The sequence below is a fragment of the Bidens hawaiensis genome, unplaced genomic scaffold, assembly GCF_021521415.1.
Source record: "Bidens hawaiensis isolate Kalapana, Puna unplaced genomic scaffold, B.hawaiensis_p1.1 tig00003244_1, whole genome shotgun sequence".
In the NCBI taxonomy this organism is placed as follows: domain Eukaryota; kingdom Viridiplantae; phylum Streptophyta; class Magnoliopsida; order Asterales; family Asteraceae; genus Bidens; species Bidens hawaiensis.
Genome location: NW_027491178.1, coordinates 141545 through 162707, shown reverse-complemented (window position 1 = coordinate 162707; position 21163 = coordinate 141545). Strand labels below are relative to the sequence as shown.

Here is a 21163-nt window from a genome sequence, read left to right as displayed (position 1 = left end):
TTTTTGTACATGGAAATCAACACACCGTCACATGTAAGATAAGGTAATGACTTTATGCACTCATGCTACATGTGTCCTGTATTAATACCAGATTTTATCATGAAGTAAATAATTGTTTTTTTATAAACGTTTAATTTCCATTAAACAAAAGTCATTTCCTTGCAAACAAGTAGCTAGCAGGAAAGGCTAAATACAACAAACAAATGTTACACAATTAACATATTCCACTTAGTCCAATCCACAAGGAGCTCAACATTTTTATATTTTTATAAAAACTCCACCAATACCACCACGCCGTCAATATAATTGATTGAACCATTTTCCTCTTATGCTCAAAATTGGGTACATGTTTGTGAATATCAAAAATGTCTTTTATGGAGAATGCAAAAAATGGTAAGAAACTTCTAACATTTTTAATAAAACCTGTAAAATTATACTAAAAAGCTAATATAGTAAGAAATTAGTCGGAACGAGACACAATTACATACTAATGATGCTGAAAAACGACCCTCAAACATGATATAAGACTAGAAGCAAGAAACATAAAAAAAACACTTGTATTTTGTATTGCGAAACTAATACCGTCTTCAACAATTAGTTTGTTGTATACGTTTTTTATATAAAAAGCTCTACTATATAAAATTTAACTTTTAAAGTTTATTGTTATGTTAATATTAAAAGAAGTATATAAGCTATCGTACGGGCAATTTTATGTAACATATTATTATTACTACTATTATTATTTGATTTTTTTACTCTCGAAAATCCTTTTTAAAACATATAAAACCATATATACTAGCAAGAGTATGTTGATGTGTCGGTGTACAAGAAGGTTCGTTAATTTATTTTCATTGAATGATGTCTAATCAAAGTTGGTGTATTGTTATTTAATAAAAAGATTGAATATAAAATAATATGTACACTTATTTGAGATGTGTAAAGCAAGACTTTTAGTTATTTAATGAGAAAAGAAATATTTAGTGGTTGTTAGTGACAATAATTTGGCAATAATTGTTTGTCCTCTTTGATTTTTCTCGTTTTATTTAGAGCTACTCTAATGATACATTTAAATGTCTATATTGTGATTTCGGATTGGATGTCGAGGGAACAAATGCCTCTCATATTGGCCCATTCCGTCTTGTTAGTTTGTTGATGTGTCTAGAAATTCATACTCCATCGTTGTGGTTGTAGACCCCTCTCAAACGAACATAGCTGACGTTGCATTTAAAAGAAAATTGGTATTTTCGTATAGCCGTCTATGTAGTTTAGTCCGTACAAGCTTATCATACCATATTTCCAAACGCAACACCGACATCACCATTCACCAACAACATTTCAAAACCCCTTGATGGGCCAAACATCTTCCCCGTTCCCATTCTATTAAAAAAAAAAAAGAAAAATCACACGTTACACAATTATAACATTCTAAAACCCGTTTATAATATTATGAAAGAAGTTTATTATATGAAATGGACTAATTTTTTTTAAAGATTATGATTCTCGTTATTTTGTTGATGAGTAATTGAGTTGTTAGGTTAAATAGATAAACTAGGCCAAAAAGTTACAAGTCAAACACGACATTTAAAGGAAATTATTTAAATAAACATGAAGAAATACATTAGAGAAAGTGTCGGTTTATATGAAGAAAGAAAAGAGAACAATATTGAGGTGAGTGTTTGCGCTATAGACAACGAAGAATGAAAGAAGACAAGAAACTTTTTGTTTCCTTTATATTTTTACTAGTTTGAGTCCCGTATATTACACGAGAAATTGATGAAAAATTTAAATTTTGAACATTAATCAAAATTAAATCGGCAACACAATTATTATATATCGTTAGAAAAACACAAGGCTATTTTGGGTTAATAACAAAATAAGTTTAAAAAATGTGAGGATGGCTAAAGAGTGACAAGTGACACAAAGTAGTATTCTTTTATTAGAGTAGTAGATATTTTGGCCTATTAATAGAAACTCATTTATAACGCTTGTAAATTTTGTTTTTTTTAATATACAAAATTTTGTGTTTTATCTTCTTCTTATGAATTATGTGGATTATAAATATTGGTTCTATAAGGTAAGTTGGCTATTAGGTCATGATGTATACTTTAATGTTTAAGGACTTAAAGTTGATTTGGCAAGGTTAATGAGTGGGATACCAATCCATTCATGAGTTAAGGGGGGACGGGCGGTGCGTGATGGAGCTCCCATCACGCGTGGTGGGTTTTTCCACACCGCCGTCGCTACCTTGTCACGCGAAATCGAGGAGGTTTGCGTGATGGCCATCACGCGTGAGAAGGGGTGGAAACCAAGAAATCTATCCATTGGGAGGGGGTGGTTATGACCGTTGGGGGAGCCGTCGCCAGAAATGATGGATCGCCGGAAGTGATGGGTCACCGGAAAAATAACAGGGAAGAAGGAGTGGGTCACCGGAAGTGATGGATCAAAGGAATCGATGTCGGAGGAGGGTGTGGGGCGTTTGTTGGTGGATTGAATTGGGGTTTTGGATCTGGGTTTGGTGGGAGTCGGGTCGAGTTGATCGGAAGGTGGTGGTGGTGGTAGTGGAGGTGGCGGGTCGGATTCGGATCCGTCGGATGAGTGTTCGGCTTCGTCGCCGGAGGATGAATTGGCGGGTTGGATCTCGGATTCGGATCCGGCTATTGGTGGTGGTGGTGGTGAGATTAGGGTTTGTGAGAATTTGGGGGAATTGGTAGAAGGTGGTGATGGTGAGTGTATGTATATGTGTGTATATATATATATATATATATATATATGTGGGTGTATATATGTATATGTGTGTGTGAGTGTTGAAGGCTAAAGGTAAACACGATAAACACGAGACATCGGACAAAAACAAAACAAAAAAAAACAAAAAAATTCTATCACAAACCACCACACCACACCACCACCCTAGTAAAAAACCATCACATGTGATGGATTTGGGGTTGGTGATGTGGCACCATTTGATTGGGTGGGGTGTGATGAGTGATGCCACTACATCCCCCCCCCCCCCCCCCAAGTGGTGTTAAAGACAATATGTGTTAAAATATTAATGGATATTAAAATCCTATACGCTCACACGCAAGAATTTGATAATTGTTTTTAAACTGAATTGAGGAGGTTAAGCTGGGTTAAACCATTTCCTTTAGGTAAGATGAATAAGAAAAGGGTAAGTGGGTGACGTAACATTTGCGTGGAGTTAAGAGCCATGAATGTATACCTTATGGCGTAATATAACTTTAATAACTCTAACATGTAAAGTTCGTTTAAAAATCATACTTCATAGAATAAGGCCAAGGGTATACCTTAACACCGCGGAGCATTAAGGCTGATTTGGAAAGGATTAACGAGTGAAACACCATTCTTTTCATGGGTTAAGGGGCAGTAACGGCAATACGAGTTAAAGTTTTAACGGGTTTTAACACACACGATAAGTTAAGAATTATTTTTAAATTAAATCGAGAGGGGAGAGGGAGGAAGGGGCGGTGGTGTTGCTATGTGTTTGGAAGCCAGACATCATACCCATGGATGATATGTCCTCTCTTAATGCACATTTGGTCTGAATTTTAGGCGTTGCTATTATTTATAGATTTTTTTAATACTAAAAAGTGGTATAAGTAATATAAAAAAACTATCAAACAAGTGCTCCATTTCAATGTTTTAAAAACCGGTAAATACCGTCCGGTTTTGAACCGGTTAAACTGGATGCCGGGGTGTTGCCCGGTAAGTTATGGCTCGGTAAATAGGTCAACCTAATTGAAGTTCAAACCACCAGTAAGAATCAGCTAAACCGGTTCGTACCGGTCTACCGTTTTTTATAAGCTAAATTTAAACTGCATGTGAAAAAGAATGGGAGGCCCAGCTAATGTTTTTTTAGTTTTTATCTTCGGATCACCAGCTTTTAACTTAGCAAACCTTTACTTTTTATTTTCTAACCAAGCAGTCGTCGATTCAGTTTCAACTTTAAGTTCTAACTTTCAATACCATCAATTAGAAGAGCACGAAACATTGCCATCAATCAGATAATGTTGGCTAGTTTTTATTTAAAGTGTCGGGGTGTTGCCTAATATATGAAGATGACACCATCTATTGTGGATGTTTATTTAAAAACTTGAAACTTGATTTTTTATTATGAAGTCATGTATTTTTTTGATTTTTTTAGTTGAAGTATTTTTATGACATTATAGTGTTAACTAGTCAACACAGTTGAACCATCCGATACAACTGGTTAAACATTTTCTAAGCCTAACCTAGTAAGTTAAAAAAACGATTTTTAAAACATTGCTCCATTTAAATGCAAAGCAGACATGACTTGGAAAATAAACAGACTTGTATCAATCTTAGATATGAGGGTATTGCATTTTGGAACTAAATTATCTGATAATAAATGACATCTACAGATAGGGCTGGCGTATCGTGTATACCCGTACATGATAAGACACGAACACGAAATGGGTATACCTGTACACGACACGAAAACTTATTGTGTACTTGTAGCCCAAACACGAACCTGTTAATACCTGGTATACACGATAATAAACGATAGTACACGGTAATAGCTGTTTAGAAACACATATTTGACAACCTTTTAGCGAAACAAAAGTCGACGAAACTTCATAAAAGTCTTAGAATAAAATATCAAAGTCGACGGGTGGATGCCGGAGAGAGTATGGCCACGACGGGTGATGGCCTGCGTGAGAGGGAAGGCCGGCGACGGATTTCGGGTGATGGCCGGCGTGAGAGGGAGGATGAATGTTGAGACTTGAGAGACAGGCGGCTATAAGAAACTAAGAATGAATTAGGGTTAGGGATACATGGATAATGGGATATAATATAAGTTATAACTATATATATTTATTTAATTTTATAAATAACCAGGTATTAACAGGTACCTAACATGTATTATACCTGTTTAGACACAAAAATTAACATGTAATTTCGTGTCTACCTGTTTAGTACACGAAACCTGTTAAGGTCTTACCTGTTACATGTTAAAGTCGTGTAGGCACGTGTCGTGTATTCGTGTCTCGTGTATAAATTGCCAGCCCTATCTACAGATTAAAATATGAGACTACTAACTTTAGAAACCCGTGTATTACACGGGATACATTAATGTATAAATTACAATGAATCATTCACAAAATTGAACGGGTTAACATATATTTATAAGTTTATGATTAAAAAAAGTGTTTTGTAAAATGAAATCATATTCGAGTTTTGTTTTTTTACAATATTAATATAGTATAATGATGGTCGGGTATTTTGTATGTATTTTAGTGTATTAATTATGTAGTTTTATTGAGTATATTGTTAGAACTTTGGTACTTCATACGTGCTTTTGTATTTCAGGTAATTTATCGTTAAAGATGCTAAATGGGAGACCTGTACGAGCATGGAATGATATCTCGGGAAGACCGAAGCATTATTTGATGTCTTGGGAAGTGTTTCAAGGATTCGGGAAGAGTATAGATGAGTGATCATAAGCCGATGCTAAAACTGAACAAGATGGGTTGACGAAATGCGACCTTGAAGTAAAACGAGCATATCCTGAGCTATAAAATGAGTTACGAGAGCTATAATATATGAATTTTGGGTTTCTCGACGAGAGGAGTCTGAAAATGAGGTTTTATTAGGTCACGGTACGCGATGGGATGGTCATATGGCCATCGGGTACCGCGACGGGAGTGCAGACGGGAATTTTAGGTTTATATGTTATTTTTCATTCTCAAGAACCCTAACTCTGTTGGGACGAACCATAGACGATTCCAGCAGCTCCAAGAGGCGATTTCCACCATTATAGCCTGTTTCAAGACCTTCCACATGATCCATATCATCCGTATCGAAGACTTGATGATGTCTAGGCTCGGCTAATCTCCTAGAATCGCACCCGGGATGTATAGTTTGTTACTCTTTACAGTGTTACTCTTGTGATTAAGAATACTTTTGTTTTGATTATTGATGATTGATATATGATTATTGATGTTTAGTATTTCTGTGTGTTCGGTCGGTTTAGGTTTACGTTGGTCTGAACGAACTGTTACCAGTTGCTAGATAATTAGTCATATAACTGTTTGGTTAGATTGAATACGATAAAACGTGCAATTACCCTTAACTGAGTCACACTAGCAAGGACTGTTTGATAACCAGTGCCATGTGTAAAGTAATTGTTGGCGTCTAAGGTTTTGTCTGGTTGATCAGTTTTCAGTTAATCGTTGATAATCAATCTGTTAGGTTATATGAGATACTGTTTGGTTGCTTACTTGAATTCCCGGGTGTGGTTTGCTTTGTTAACTGCTTAATACTCGTTTACCTGTTCGTTGCTTAGTTCTCTTAATTTAAACTATTGCTTGTGTGATCAGCACTAAAACCAGTTACTTCATAATTATAAATCTGTTACACGAATTGCATTGACCACATACTCCTTGTGATACGATACCCTACTTGCTCTATCTATTTAGAATAATTAGGTTTTTGATTGACTCAAACGACAGTCATCATATAACATGTTAATGATAATTAGATTTCACCAAATATCTACCTATTCTAATAAAGTAAAATAATTGTGACACATGTCAGTTTATGGTTAATCCTTACAATTTTTTTCCCTCTAAAACTTATATATGGCAAATATAAAAAATTATTCACTTTCCTTTTACAGTCTATTTATATTATATATAAATAAATTATTCACTTTTATTTAAATTCTATTTGTATTATATCTATACATTTTTATACAAATAAATATTTACATATTATACTAATGTATATTGTTAGAATACTTCACAACATACTTGGTGAAATTCAAAAATCTACAACAAACCATGTTTATTAAACATTGAAAATTTGTGAAAGACTTTAGCTATATCTTTTACATCGAAAGGCCTCGTAGTTTTAAGTTTTCCTTCAGTTGCATTGCTTCATTATCGTATACCGATTGTAAAACAACTCATTCTCGATTTAAAAGTCAAATATATTTGATGATATAATACGACTATATTTGTAATACATTTTTTATATAATATAAAGAGGCTTAGTTATCTTTTTTTTATTTATATTAAATTATTCATTGTAATTTATACATTAAGTTATTCCGTGTAATACACGGGTTTCTAAATTCTAAAGCTAGTTTTAGAATATATAGTAACATACATAATATGTTAATATTTATTTTCTATAGAAATGTATAAACATAATATAATTATGATGTGAATGGAAAGTGAATAATTATTGATTTATGACATATATTATGGTCAATTAATATTTTAGTTTTGGAGGGAAAGAGAGATGGGGCTTAATCACAAAGTGACACGTGTCACAGTTATTTTCTTTTATTAAAAGAGTAGGATAGGATAGGATAGGATAGGATAGGATAGGATAATCAATGTATCCTATGATCAAGACCACATGAAGTCAGATTGGTTCTCCGGCCCAAATACTTAACAACCCATATCCGGAGAAACAGGCATGATATGGGCCTGCACTCTCTTTGTACTTCAAAGTTCAAACAAATCTAATAGAGGGCCCAGATGACGTCTACACTCTTGATTGACTCTACACTAAGTCTCAAGACTCTCAACCTCTTCCTGATCTTAATTTCCCATTTATCAACTATCAAGTCAAGGTAAAACTCGAAAATTTGCCATTCCAATGCTAATAGCTAATAGTTTAAGTGAATTCATTTACAAGCCCAAATCATTATAATATAGAACGGGGGTCGTTACTCGTTATACTTAAATGGCCAAACGCGTCTTTAAGGGCTCTCCCTATGAAGTGTTCGACGTAGGAAAGTGGTCACTTTTTTATTAAATCAAAATAAATAATAGCGACACACTTGTTATTCGGGAGAAGCTGACTAGCACAAAACCGTATATGAAACAAACAAACAATAAATAATACAAAACTTACAGTTTTATATAAAGAAAATGATTCAAATTGTTGTGTTCAATGAAAGCTTCGACAGTGCCTCTACAATCTTAGAGAAAAGAAGTTTCCTTGTTATAAATAGGGAGGAGCACTAGTAAAACCGATATTGTAAAGTGAGAAAACAACACAATCAACCCGTGAAAATTTGATCAACTAAGAAGTTAAAGACTTAATTATATTTTTATCATTTTTTAGTGGTTCGATTATGATTATATACCATAAAAATTTAAAACATATTTAACCGTATACTTTACTAAAAACCTAATTGATTTATCAATTATAACAAGATTAAATTCACACTAACGTCTACAATCCAAATTAACTATAATGTAAATGGTACCAGGTATTTAACGAACACACACATATGACAAAACACCCAAACACGTTATTGAGAAACTTCACAAAACTCAATTATAATTATTAAACCAAAACACAGTTTTTATAATCTAACTTATACGCATTAGTCTACAACTATGATTGTTATATAATAGAACATAATAATTATCTTAAACAATTAGATCCAAACACATCTTTATAATTATCCACTCCTTAGAACCATTACTTAAACTTGCACACCAAGTAACCGTTAAGCCAAAATTCCCAACAAATTAAACCATATTCATTTGTAATCTAAACTTGAAATCATTCATAAGTTAGCAGTTATAAAAATCTAGTTCGATTATAGGTTTATAGGGTTTGGATCAAATACAAATGAAATTAACGTGTTAAACGTGAGAATCAAGTAGGGTAATTATATATACAAGTAGAGTAATTATGTAATATGTAAAACATAATTACTTTACTTGTATATATAATTACTATACTTGATCCTTATATTTAACAAGTTAATTTCATTTGTGCGTTACTCATGTTTCAAAATATAGCTTAAGCCAAAATAACATACTTTACCAGTTTACCTCTAATCTAGCCATATTTAACAAATTAAAAAACAAAAATTAAGAAAAAAGAAGACACTTTTACGTAAACTAAACTAAAATAAAGAGTCAAATCATGCACATCCTCTCTTCTCTTTTCTTCTCTCTCTAACTTTACTTTGCACCGCTGTCTGTCTATACATATAATATATACGTACACATATACATCCACGCGGAAAACAACACCAATATTCACCTCAAACACTCTCAAATTCATCGACCAACAAAAACCTATAACTCAAAGATCACAACTAACAACACCAATCCACATTCATTCTCCCTTTAATTCTCAAATTCAACACTCAAACATCAAAACCCACCTCTCAATTCCCATAAAGCTTCAATCTTGATCACACCCATCATCAATAATGGTCGTTAAGATGATGAAATGGCGCCCATGGCCACCAATTTTATCAAGAAAATTTCAAGTCAAATTGATCGTCAAGAAATTAGAAAATGGTGGTAATTGTGATCCTCTAGAGAATAATAATATTCAAAGGGTTGTGGAGATTAAGTGGAAAGGACCCAAGATCACTCTGGGTTCATTAAGGAGAACAGTCAAGAGTGAGTTCACAAAAGATGGAGAATTTGATGATCAAAACGGTGTCGTTTTGTGGGATCAAGAATTCAATTCAGTTTGTACTCTTTCTGGGTATAAAGATAATGACTTTTTTCTTCCTTGGGAAATTGGGTTTAAAGTCTTGAATGTCAATGTAAGTTTTTATTATTATTATTATTATTATTATTATTATTATTATTATTATTTAATTTTGTTTTGTTTTGGTATAGGTTAAATTAGTGTTGTTTTGAATTAAATCTTCTTTTCTTGTGTTTGGATTTAATGTTAATTAAATTGTATTAAATTGGTTAGTAACCTACCAGATTTAGGTAATTATCTATTTTTTTGGGTTGGTATCTTGTGGTTTATGTCATCTTGCAATTTACATACATGCATACACATATTATATAGAATTTGTTAGGTTTCTCTTACCAAAATTTAGGGATTTTTGGAACCTTGTATGTATTGGATGTTGAAGAATCTATAATTTGTTACAATTTTATTCTATTTTATCATATGGCATATGGGAATTTGGTAATTGTTCCATTCTAATTATTAAAAAGTGACAACCTTCACTTTCAAGGTTAAATTGTAGTGCTTCTTTATATGGATTTCTAACTTATCAAGAAAATTTGCTAAACTAAGTAAATAGTGATCAAAATTGCATATTGATTACCTTGCACCATATAACCGGGATTGGTTTGATAGTGCAATTCTATAATATGTTTAAATGTTTATTAAATGTATCGTTTTTCTTTATTTCAGGGATCGAACACGGGCCCTAAGAATAAAGTTCCCTTAACTGGAAAGGCGTATTTAAATCTTGCTGAGTTTGCGTCTTTAGCCGACGAGAAAGAGTTTGAGCTTAACATTCCACTAATTGTTTCATCGGGAGCAACCGAGTCTCAACCCTCTCTTCATGTATGTACCATACGAGCATTTTGTTAGTTATTATTTGATGTCTAAAACTTGTTTTTCTCTTTCATAAAATTGAAATATTTGACCAAGATTTTAGTTTTTGGAAATTGTTACAAGATAGATGAGTATTTTGGATTCACATTTTTACAATGGTGACAACCGAAATCAAGAAATATTTTAGAAAATTGTAAAAACTTAAAAAATTTAAACTTTTGCCCAAATTACCTATTTGCCCATCATCACCATTAATGGTAATACTAACTCTGTTTCTTGAAATTTAAAGAAAGATTTCTAGTCCAAATTACCTATTTGCCCATCATCACCGTTACAAGATTTTAGTTTTAACCTGAGGTGTATGTACGGTGCAGATATCACTTAGCTTGGTGGAGTTGAGAGCTGCTCAACCAACCGAGTCCACACAAAGTCAAAGTCAAAAATCAGAAACGTCATCAGAGAAAGACGAGCATTCCAAACTCAAATCCGGGTTAAAAAAAGTTAAAAACTTTAAAGAATACGTGTCGATTAGACGAGGTAAAAAAACCACTAATGTACCAGAACATGAGATTAGTGAAAGCAGAAGTGATGAAGGAGACTATCCGAATCTTGCTGACTTTGACTCGCTTGACGAGTCACATGAGGGCAAAACGGAGAATTCAACTATTAGGAAATCATTTAGTTATGGGACTTTAGCATACGCAAATTGGGCTGGTGGGTCCCTGTTTGAGGATAATGTTTGTTATAGTAACCACAAGTCGGATGACGGGTGCTCACCCGAAGAGGATTTGACAGTTTCCGGTTTTGAACAGATTCAAACCCCGAAACGGAGCATTTTACCGTGGAAAAAAAGGAAATTGAATTTTAAATCACCGAAACCAAAGGGCGAGCCGTTGTTGAAAAAAGATTATGGTGAAGAAGGTGGAGATGATATTGACTTTGACCGCCGCCAACTCAGTTCCGATGAATCACTTGTCAGGGTACATTCTTTTTATAAAGTTTTTCGCTTTAGATTTAATTTGTTAACGAGGGGTTGACTTTTCAACCCAAAACACGACTTGCTTTAACTTTAGAATGCATTTGATTACACCACTTTTTTGATAAAAATATGGTTCAACTCGGTTTTGCAGTGTCATAAACCCGATGAAGACCAGTGTGTGAACCCACATCTGGTATCCGAGTTCGGGGACGACAATTTTGCGGTCGGGAATTGGGAACAAAGGGATATAATCAGCCGAGACGGTTGCATGAAGCTGAACACGCACGTCTTCTTCGCTTCAATCGATCAAAGAAGTGAACAGGCGGCCGGAGAGAGCGCGTGCACCGCCCTCGTGGCGGTGATTGCTGACTGGTTCCAGAACAACCGCCACCTCATGCCAATCAAATCACAATTCGACTCTCTAATACGAGAAGGGTCAACCGAGTGGCGAAAACTTTGTAATAATGAAAATTATATGACCCGTTTTCCCGATAAACATTTTGACCTCGAAACCGTTCTCGAGGCAAATTTACGCCCTTTGACCGTAATCCCGGGGAAATCTTTTATCAGCTTTTTCCATCCGGACGAATCCCACGAGGGTACTCTTGACTTTTTACATGGGGCGATGTCGTTCGATAACATGTGGGATGAGATCAGCCGTGAAGCGGAAGCTTCTGCAAACGAGCCTCGGGTTTACATAGTGAGCTGGAACGATCACTTTTTCTTGTTGAAAGTTGACTCGGATGCTTATTATATTATCGATACGTTAGGCGAACGCCTTTTTGAAGGATGTGATCAAGCTTATATCTTGAAGTTTGATCAAGATTCAGTGATCTTTAAGTTGCCTGAACAAGTCAGCAGTTCTGAGGGTTCTGAAGAAAAGTCAACGGAAAAGTCAACAGAAAAGTCAACGGAAGAAAACGAGGTTGTTTGTCGTGGTAAAGAATCTTGTAAGGAGTATATAAAAAGTTTCTTGGCTGCTATTCCTATTAGGGAACTGCAAGCCGATATCAAGAAAGGCTTAATTTCTTCGAATTTGATTCATCACAGGCTGCAGATTGAGTTTCACTATACTCAGTCACTGCCGCCACAACCACCGCCACTGGCGACCGATGGTGTTCCTGTGGCGGTCACTGCCATGTCAGCACCGAAAATGTGAGTTTGTAGGGCCAAAGTTTTTAACTTTTACATGCTAATGTTCTTGTCATCAGAGACTTTTGACTTTTTCCGTTGACTTTTCGTTTATTTTGTGGGAAGGAGCGGTTTGTAAAAAAGCTAAAAAGGTAAACTGTGGATAGGTCATAACTACTAATGTTTAGTGTTTTATGTTTTAATGACTTATACTATGTGTAATGGAACTTATATGTTAATGTAGTTTTTAAGATCTAATCCTTGCTGTGCTAATATATTTTACAACTTTTATACTTTAAAAGCTGTAAGTTGGTTTATTGCTAGAAAGCATCATAGACCCTTCTGGAGTCATTAAAAATCTACAGTTTAAAACATTATTTGTCTAAGTTTTTTGAAGTTATTAAAAAAACTATTTGTAAATGTTTTATTTAAAGAAAATGACATGAAACTCCTAATCAAATTTAATGACCTGGTATATCAAAGAAATTATAATTGATAATTTCTTCAAATAAAGCAAAGTAGCAAACTTTCTGATTCCAAACATCTTGATGGATATAGATATATGTTAGCTGTAAAGTTTTTCTTCAAATTGTGGTCTTTGTGCATGTGAAAATATTCTTCAGATTTCTATAGGTAAAAATTCCCAAGCAACCTGCTGTTTGATTCTTTTATGCTATTTCCATTGAGTTTGACTCGGAATATATACATGACTTGGTAGCCATACAACTCGTTCTCGACTAATTACACTCGAACCATTTAACATGTTACATACCAGAATCGATAGAATAACAAGTCTAGAGAATAATAAGCAATACACGCACAATGACATCGGCATCACTTTTTGAACCATTGGTCAAGTGTCAATCGGTCCGTCAGTCAACTTGAAGAAGCCAATCTTGAAGTCAAATTTGATGCATGTGAGCTCTTTTGTGTAACCATCTTGCACCTTTAATGTTCGTGTGTATGAACCCTGTATTGATCAAACCACATTTTGGCCCGATAAGAAAACTGAAACATAAATGCGCGTATAAAAACCCGTTTAACCAACATTATGAAGTGAAACTTTATATGTTTTGAGTACATACTGTAACACAGTCATTACATCCACGAGTCATCTCAATCTTAACCTAACCATTAACAGGGTCCGTTTCAACTTTCAACCCAATTACTTATGAACCGGGTCAAACCGGGTAATGTCTAATCACCAACTGGTCAAATAAAAAAATAGCTATAAAGGAAATGGTTCGAACGGGTGTAATATTTGAACATTAGTTATGTTTAAAAAAAAATAACTAAATTACAAAAAAATTGTTTGCGGGTTAACACAACCATTTTAACCCTTTACTCGCCTAGCCATTTTGCCACCTCTACTAATCATTAGGCTGTAAATGAACCGAACGTTCAGTGAACCGTAAAACATAAAGTTCGTTTATGTTCACTCATAAAAATTTAGTCTAGTTCCATGATTTTTACACCCAACAAACTGATGTTCATGTTTACTTTTCAGTGGTGCTCGCTCGGTTATGTTTGTTCTTCTATGTTCAGCTATGTTCGTTCGCTTACATTCGTGAACTGTTTTATAATATTAACATACGTATATGAACACACTCATTTTCTTAAGGAACGAACACAAACATGCTTTGTTCGTGCTTGTTTGGTTCGTTTGCCTATTGTCATAATACTGATTATTGGAACAAATGTGACTTTTATTTGACAGCAGAGAATATGAAACAGAACCAATAGAAAAAAATAGGAACCAAAACTACTTACAGGGGGAGCTATCACAGGTAAGAATTGGGAGTAAGAAATTGTGAAGCCACCAGCAGGAATAGGACAAGATATATTATCACAAAGATCACCAGTTTGACTGAAAACACTTATTCCAAAGTAAGCAACACGAATCACAACTTTGCCTCCGGATAATGGTTTATCTAAGATATTAAATCATCATAATCTGCTGTAATATAGTGGACTTAAAAAGTGTTTCTATGTGATATAATTTACCTGTAAATGCAGAAACAACGAACGAGGTCTCTTGGTCTCTTGTTATCGGGTCAGGACTGACCTCGACTCCAGTGACCGTGACAACATAGTCTTTCCTCTTATCTGCATAAACTTTTACTATATTATTAAACACAAAATTATAACAGAGTATCTCATTAGAGACTAACTTGACCTACATGTTATTAAACTACCAATTTCAGAAGCAGAAACTGCGGGTGAATAAAATCCAACAAAAATAGTTAATTGTCATAAATAAAAAAAACTGCAATCTGTTTTACATGAACTATAAATAAAAAGTTGAGAATTTTGTAACTCTGATCATGCTTAAAGAGTGACATGGCCTTAAAAATTCAAATCTTGATGGTTGTTAGAAATTAGAACTGTTGAGTCAATTTGTCACACAAATAAGATCATCATTTCATTGAACTTCAAACAAGTATGATCACCCAATCTACTCAGAGGATGCATACCTACAAGGCTACAACTACAAGTAGCAGTCAGTTTTAAAAAATCCTAAGATCTATAACTCGTGTAACTTTGTTTAAACTTTAGAAAGAAATAAGCCAGATCGGTTTTGCTATCCAAAAGTGAGTTGCGGTGCAGTTTGTTGTCTTATTACCTGTCAGTTTATTGTTGTCGTTTGAAATTGGTGTTTAATGGAATTTAATGTAAAAGGTTAATTACTGAAAGAAAAAAAACAAGGTAATCACATTACTTTTGGTCATAAAGGTTATCTTGGTGTTTTGAGAATAAAACTAAATATTGAGGATAATTGGATAAAGGGAAATTCCCAATACAGCCTTTTTGAAGAGAGCCCTAAATTCTCCAATATTCTCAAAATAGTTCACACAATTTGGACTAAGGCGACACGTTGTGATAAGATTCGACCAGAATTCTAAACTAATGGTATTTTGACACGTGTAAGAATTTATGAAAATCCAACCAAAAATTTGAAAATCTTGAGGGACCCGTCCATATTTTCTCACTAAATATATATATCAAAAGCAGTTTCGCAAACGGTTTTTTTTATGTTTCTTAACGTACGAGAGGTACGCGAGACGCTCAAAGGCAAAAAAACAAAGGCAAAGCCCTAAAACGCTCACAAAAACTAAAACGCTCAGCCAAAAACCTAAGACGCTCAGAAAAAGCTCAAAAACGGTTTTCGTGAAAAAAAAGTAAAAAGTTGATCGATTAACAATCCAAAACTGTTTTTTTTTGTTGAACCAATGATTAATTGGGTATGTATTGACGATTCCGAGATGTTGGGATGTAATTTCATGGATTATTTCGTGAAAAACGGGATTCGCGTACCTATTGTACGTTAAGGTATTATTGTATTGGATCTTATTGTACGTTAAGGTATTATTGTATTGGATCTTTTCCCTTAAATTCCGTCTTCCAAGACGCATTTGAGACGAATTTGTACTAATATTTTGGTTTTTCCTTATAAGTTGAAATCTCGTCCACACCGACAAGATTTATTTTTAATCCGTCCACACCGACAAGATTTAAGTTAATTCCGTCCACACCGACATGTAATATAACATCAAAACAACATGCAGAATTTGAAACTGAAAATGAAACTGAAACCGAAACTAAAACTAAAAGCTCACTGCAGTATTCGAAATCTGAGGCGTGAATGGAAGGTGCGATGATTGATAGGATGTTGTAGAGGTAGGGTACCAAAAAGACCCAAATACCCTTAAATACTACCCGCGGGTCATAGAGAACCCTCTTATAAACCACCCGCGGGACACTTGGGCCACCATCATGTTACGAGTAAGGAGGAACGTTCTCATAACACACTCGAAGCATCCTGGCGTCCTTAAAAGTCATCCGCAAGACAAGACGTATGTCTGCACAAATAACTGGAGGACAGTGCCAGTAGGACAGCTGTCACCATTCAAATACTTTCTAGAAGAAAGGCTCATGATTCTTACTTGGGGAATACGTGACATACTAACCAATGAACAAAGGACACCTGGCCAGGTTGTTATAACCGTGCACATGGTCAGGGTGCGATCCATCCTATCAGCTGGTGACACGTGTCCAGGTTGTTATACCCATGCACATGGGACGTATAGGCCAACCTATCACAAGAAGACACGTGGCCAGGTTGTTATAACCGTGCACATGGTCAGGGTGCGATCCATCCTATCAGCTGGTAACACGTGTCCAGGTTGTTATACCCATGCACATGGGACGTATAGCCCAACCTATCACAAGAAGACACGTGTCCAGGCGGTTATCAAAGATCTTCTAGAAGAGGACAGCTGCCCAAATCATCTTCCATCATCCTTCGGCTATAAATACCTTGTCAAACGATATGAGGTATGGATTCATTCACTCACATATATTCTGACTACACTTAGTCTTTATACATCAGTACTTTCTTCATTACGAACGTTACTGATTCTCACGCCGGGGGATGGTTACAGGAAGACCCCCCCTCTTGTCCTTCCTGTAACGAGACTCACGGTGTCTGTTTTGCAGGCTCCGGTCACTAGACTTTAGGAAGCCTTACTCATATCGTGGTAGTAATTATCGTTTTGTACCCTGGTGACTCACTGGATCCAGGACCCATACCGGGGGAGTGGATCCGTGTTTCTTCATTGGCGTCATCCGTGATTTGTGTTAGAACAGCTATAGTTTTCGTTGGTTTTTGGTTCGTTTGATATGAGTAAACTTCCTGAAGGGCCGACGGGAACCCCTGCAACTAAGTCACGTGTAACTAACACAGAAGCACCTCCGGGCCTTAGTGTTTTTGCACGCATCACGACTCCAAGTGGTCGTACTCTTGAGCGAGTCACAGCTCCAGGGTCACGGAACATTGACGTAACACCTTGGGGGTTTTACCCTAGAGAACGTCACAACACCAATCGGTACCACCCCCCAGATATGGGACGGACCTCGGCACCGGAAGGTTCTAATTTGGGTAATCTCAGACGGATTACGGAAGAAACTCGCCGAAAGCGGTCAGTGTTGGATCTAGAAAATGATTCAGGTGACTCTGACGTGGCGAGATCTCATAGACGTAATTCCAGATCCAGAGGAGCCTTGACTCCTGAAGAGTGGCTCCATGTGCAGCAATAAAGTTTGGTGGCTGAATACGAGCGTAGAAAACGTAACGAGCAACTTCACGCCCGCACGTTGGATTATGAGGAATCCCCTTGGGGATCTCCTTCTCCTCCACCAACAGTGCGAGGAAGTCAAACCCGTAACAGTCAACAGACGGAACTAGAGTTTGGCGAACTTCCGAGGCTGCGTCCTCGTCCTCGCATAAATATGCGGATGCCATCTTATTTAGATGAGTTTGACGGTTACTATTCATCCTACCACCCGGGAGACTATAGCATGTATACCGGAGACAGTAGGATGAGTTCTCAGGAAAAAAGCAGTCGTCCGCATGACATAGTCCGCCATACCGAATACCATAGCAATGCGGAACGAGACTTTACTAAACCATACCGCCCTGCGGCCTTCGCTGAAAAATCAAAGTTCATAGCAAGTATTTCCACAGCACCCTTTCCTGTTAATGCTAAGATACCTACATCGGTGGGTAAGTATAATGGTATGACTGATCCAAGTGATCATCTCCAAAACTTTATTGCGGTAGGTGGTGTTAGTGGTTGGACGCTGCCTTATTGGTGTCACATGTTCGCATTGACACTAACAGGGGCAGCAAGAGAATGGTTTGAAAAGTTACCCAACGGTGAAATTTCTAGTTGGGACGATCTGGTGAAAAAATTTTCCCAACACTTCAGTCAACAGAAAAAACATGCGCGAGACCAATCAGAAATTTTGGATGTTGTTCGCCGCGATAATGAGTCCATAGAAGATTTTATCACCAGGTTCAATGACGAAAGTTTGAACATCGGTGGAATCAGTAAAGACATGCTTCGTGGTGCCTTCCGCAAAAACGTCAAATGTGACGATTTAGTCCACACGCTTACGGGCAGAGATGGAATGCCAAAAGAATGGGGCGACCTAATGACTGCGGCAAAGGTGTATGCTAATACTGAGAAAACATTGAGGAATGGTAACACGAAACAAAAATTTAAATTTGAGTTTCAGAATCCGAGACCTAATAGACAGGCGAAAGGCCCTATTTGGTCAAGGCTTTAGCCAAGTGCGGAAGCGTCAAAACCATTTGACGCAAGATCCCTCATAGGCAACAAGAACAAAGCGGGACCTGTAAACCGAGGTCCCAACAATTGGACTCCTCTTTCAAAGACTCCCGCTGAAATTCTCACCGCAGAGAATATAAAATTTAGAAAGCCACAGCCATTAACAAGAAGATCATTCTTGGATGCTACTAAGCACTGTTCGTATCATGACGACATTGGTCATAATACGAATGAATGTAGAACATTGAAAAATGAAATTGAGACGGCTGTGAAATCTGGAAAACTCAAACACTTGGTAAAAAATGGAAAACCAGACAATGGAAAAACACCTGTTCGGGACATCCAAGGCCCGAGTAAGAAACAAATTAAAGATTTGAATGTTCATATGATACAAGGAGAGTTCCATACAGGGAATAAGAGAAAAAAATCTGATGATGAAGAGTGGAAGAATGAACCAGTGATCTTCCCTCGAATTAAAGGAGGCCCGAACAATAAGAACCCCCTTATCATCACTGCTCTCTTCGGACACTATCGTTCTCATTACGTCTTCTTCGACACCGGCAGCAAATCAGATATCATGTATGAACAATGCTTTGATCAGCTTGACGAAGAAGATAAAGAAAGATTGAAACCCATCCACGCTCCAGTGTCGGGATTCGGAGGAGAAATAATGCATCTACGGGGTGTAATTTCATTCCCAGTCACCCTGAGTGATGGAATTCATTCGAGGACCGAGGAGGTCGAATTTCTGGTTTTGCCAGCAACATCAAGACATGATATTATCCTTGGACGAGAAGCGATTGGTGATTTCAATGCTCATCCGTCCACGGCACACGGTGCAGTAGGAGTCCCAACTTGTACTGGCATCGCAATAATTCATGTTAACAGGCACTGCTTTGCAACCGCGAGTTCAAAACCAAGAAAGATTCCAAAACAAGCTTTGAGAACTGAACCGTAAAAGTGGGTCTTGAACAAAGATTTCCCTGATCAAACTGTAACAATTGGACCTGCTATCTCCGACATAGTGCGGACTTTCTTGAAACAGTTATTATCAAAGAATGTCGATGTTTTCGCATGGCAACCTGCGTACATGACGGGTGTCCCGCGGAACATTGCGGAACATAAACTAAGGGTAAACCTGTTGTTTGCGCCAATTGTTCAAAAACAACGTAAGATGGGTCCGGAACAAACAAAAGCAATGAATGAACAAATCCAGGACCTCTTGCAGGCAGGAATTATTCTTCCAATTCGTTACCAAACTTGGGTCGCCAACCCAGTTATCGTCCCCAAAAGCAATGGGGCATGGCGAATGTGTATCGATTTCAAGGATCTAAATAAAGCATGTCCCAAGGATTGTTATCCTTTAAGCGAAATAGATCTCAAAGTTGATGTTGTGGCACCATTCAAATTCAAGTGCTTCTTGGATGCTTACAAAGGCTACCATCAGATCCTCATGGCAGCGGGTGATGAGGACAAAACAGCCTTTCGTACCGATCAAGGCACCTTTTGTTACAAAATGATGCCTTCTGGACTAAAAAATGCGGGAGCCACGTTTCAACGATTGATGGACACAGCATTTAAAGGACAAATTGGTCGAAACTTAGAGGTGTATATGGACGATCTGGTAATCAAAAGTGTTGAGGAAGATCAGATGCTAAGAGATATTGAAGAGACTTTCGAAACATTTGAAGGTACTAACATGAAGCTAAATCTAGCCAAGTGTTCATTCGGAATGGAAGAGGGAAAATTTCTGGGAGTGATTGTCACGGATGCGGGCTTCAAAGCTAATCCAGACAAAGTTCAAGCTATAGCCCGCATGCCTTCCCCGTCCTCCCTCAAGGAAGTTCAAACACTCAATGGGCGTTTGGTTGCTTTGAATCGATTCTTGGCAAAACATGCAGCCAAATCTCACCCATTTATCTCAACACTAAGAAATTGCTTTAAGAAAGCACATTTCAATTGGATTGCGGAAGCAGAACAAGCTTTTTTGGAGGTTAAAAAATGTTTGATGGAGTTGCCCACGTTAACAGCACCCTGTACGAGGGAACCTTTAACGTTATACCTATCAGCGTCAGACATCGCCATTGGGGCCGTCCTCCAGACAGATCGAAAGAATATTCAAACATCGATCTACTACGTTAGCAGAACATTATCGGACCAGGAAACAAGATACTCCATGCTTGAAAAACTTGTTTTAGCACTGGTCTATGCTGCCCGACGCCTCCGCAGATACTTTCAAGGGCACCCCATCAATGTTTTCACCGGATACAAGCTCAAAAATGTTCTCAGTAAGCCCGAATTATCTGGCCGACTGGCCAAATGGGCCATCGAACTAGGTGAACATGCAATAGAATACAAACCTAGGCCAGCAATCAAAGGGCAGGTGTTGGCGGACTTCGTGACAGAAGTTCCGCATCACAAAGAAAAAGAATTTTTAATCGAGCAACAACCCCAAGCACCTCCAGAATTAGGACAAATTTGGTACTTATTCACTGATGAAGCTTCAAGCAATGAGGGATGTGGCGCAGGCCTTAGGCTGGTCAATCCCGAAGGCCATGAGTTTACATATGCCATAAAGCTGGACTTCAAAAGTACC

General features: G+C 36.8%; 2 protein-coding genes across 2 annotated transcripts; one reads left to right on the top strand and one right to left on the bottom strand.

Annotated features, from left to right (window-relative positions):
* The first annotated feature begins 8962 nt into the window (after nucleotides 1-8962).
* LOC143622931 (uncharacterized) lies at nucleotides 8963-13117 on the top strand. Its single transcript, XM_077093942.1, has 4 exons — nucleotides 8963-9568; nucleotides 10180-10335; nucleotides 10701-11306; nucleotides 11457-13117. The coding sequence occupies exons 1-4, from the start codon at nucleotides 9224-9226 to the stop codon at nucleotides 12462-12464; spliced, it is 2115 nt and encodes a 704-aa protein (XP_076950057.1). The 5' UTR covers nucleotides 8963-9223; the 3' UTR covers nucleotides 12465-13117.
* Nucleotides 13089-17271, bottom strand: LOC143622859 (uncharacterized). The gene is made up of 5 exons (XM_077093887.1): nucleotides 17236-17271; nucleotides 16054-16141; nucleotides 14441-14542; nucleotides 14207-14367; nucleotides 13089-13406 (listed from the first exon to the last, which is right to left on the bottom strand). Exons 1-5 carry the CDS (start codon nucleotides 17269-17271, stop codon nucleotides 13290-13292), a joined length of 504 nt encoding a protein of 167 aa, XP_076950002.1. The 3' UTR covers nucleotides 13089-13289.
* Between the last annotated feature and the right edge of the window lie 3892 nt (nucleotides 17272-21163).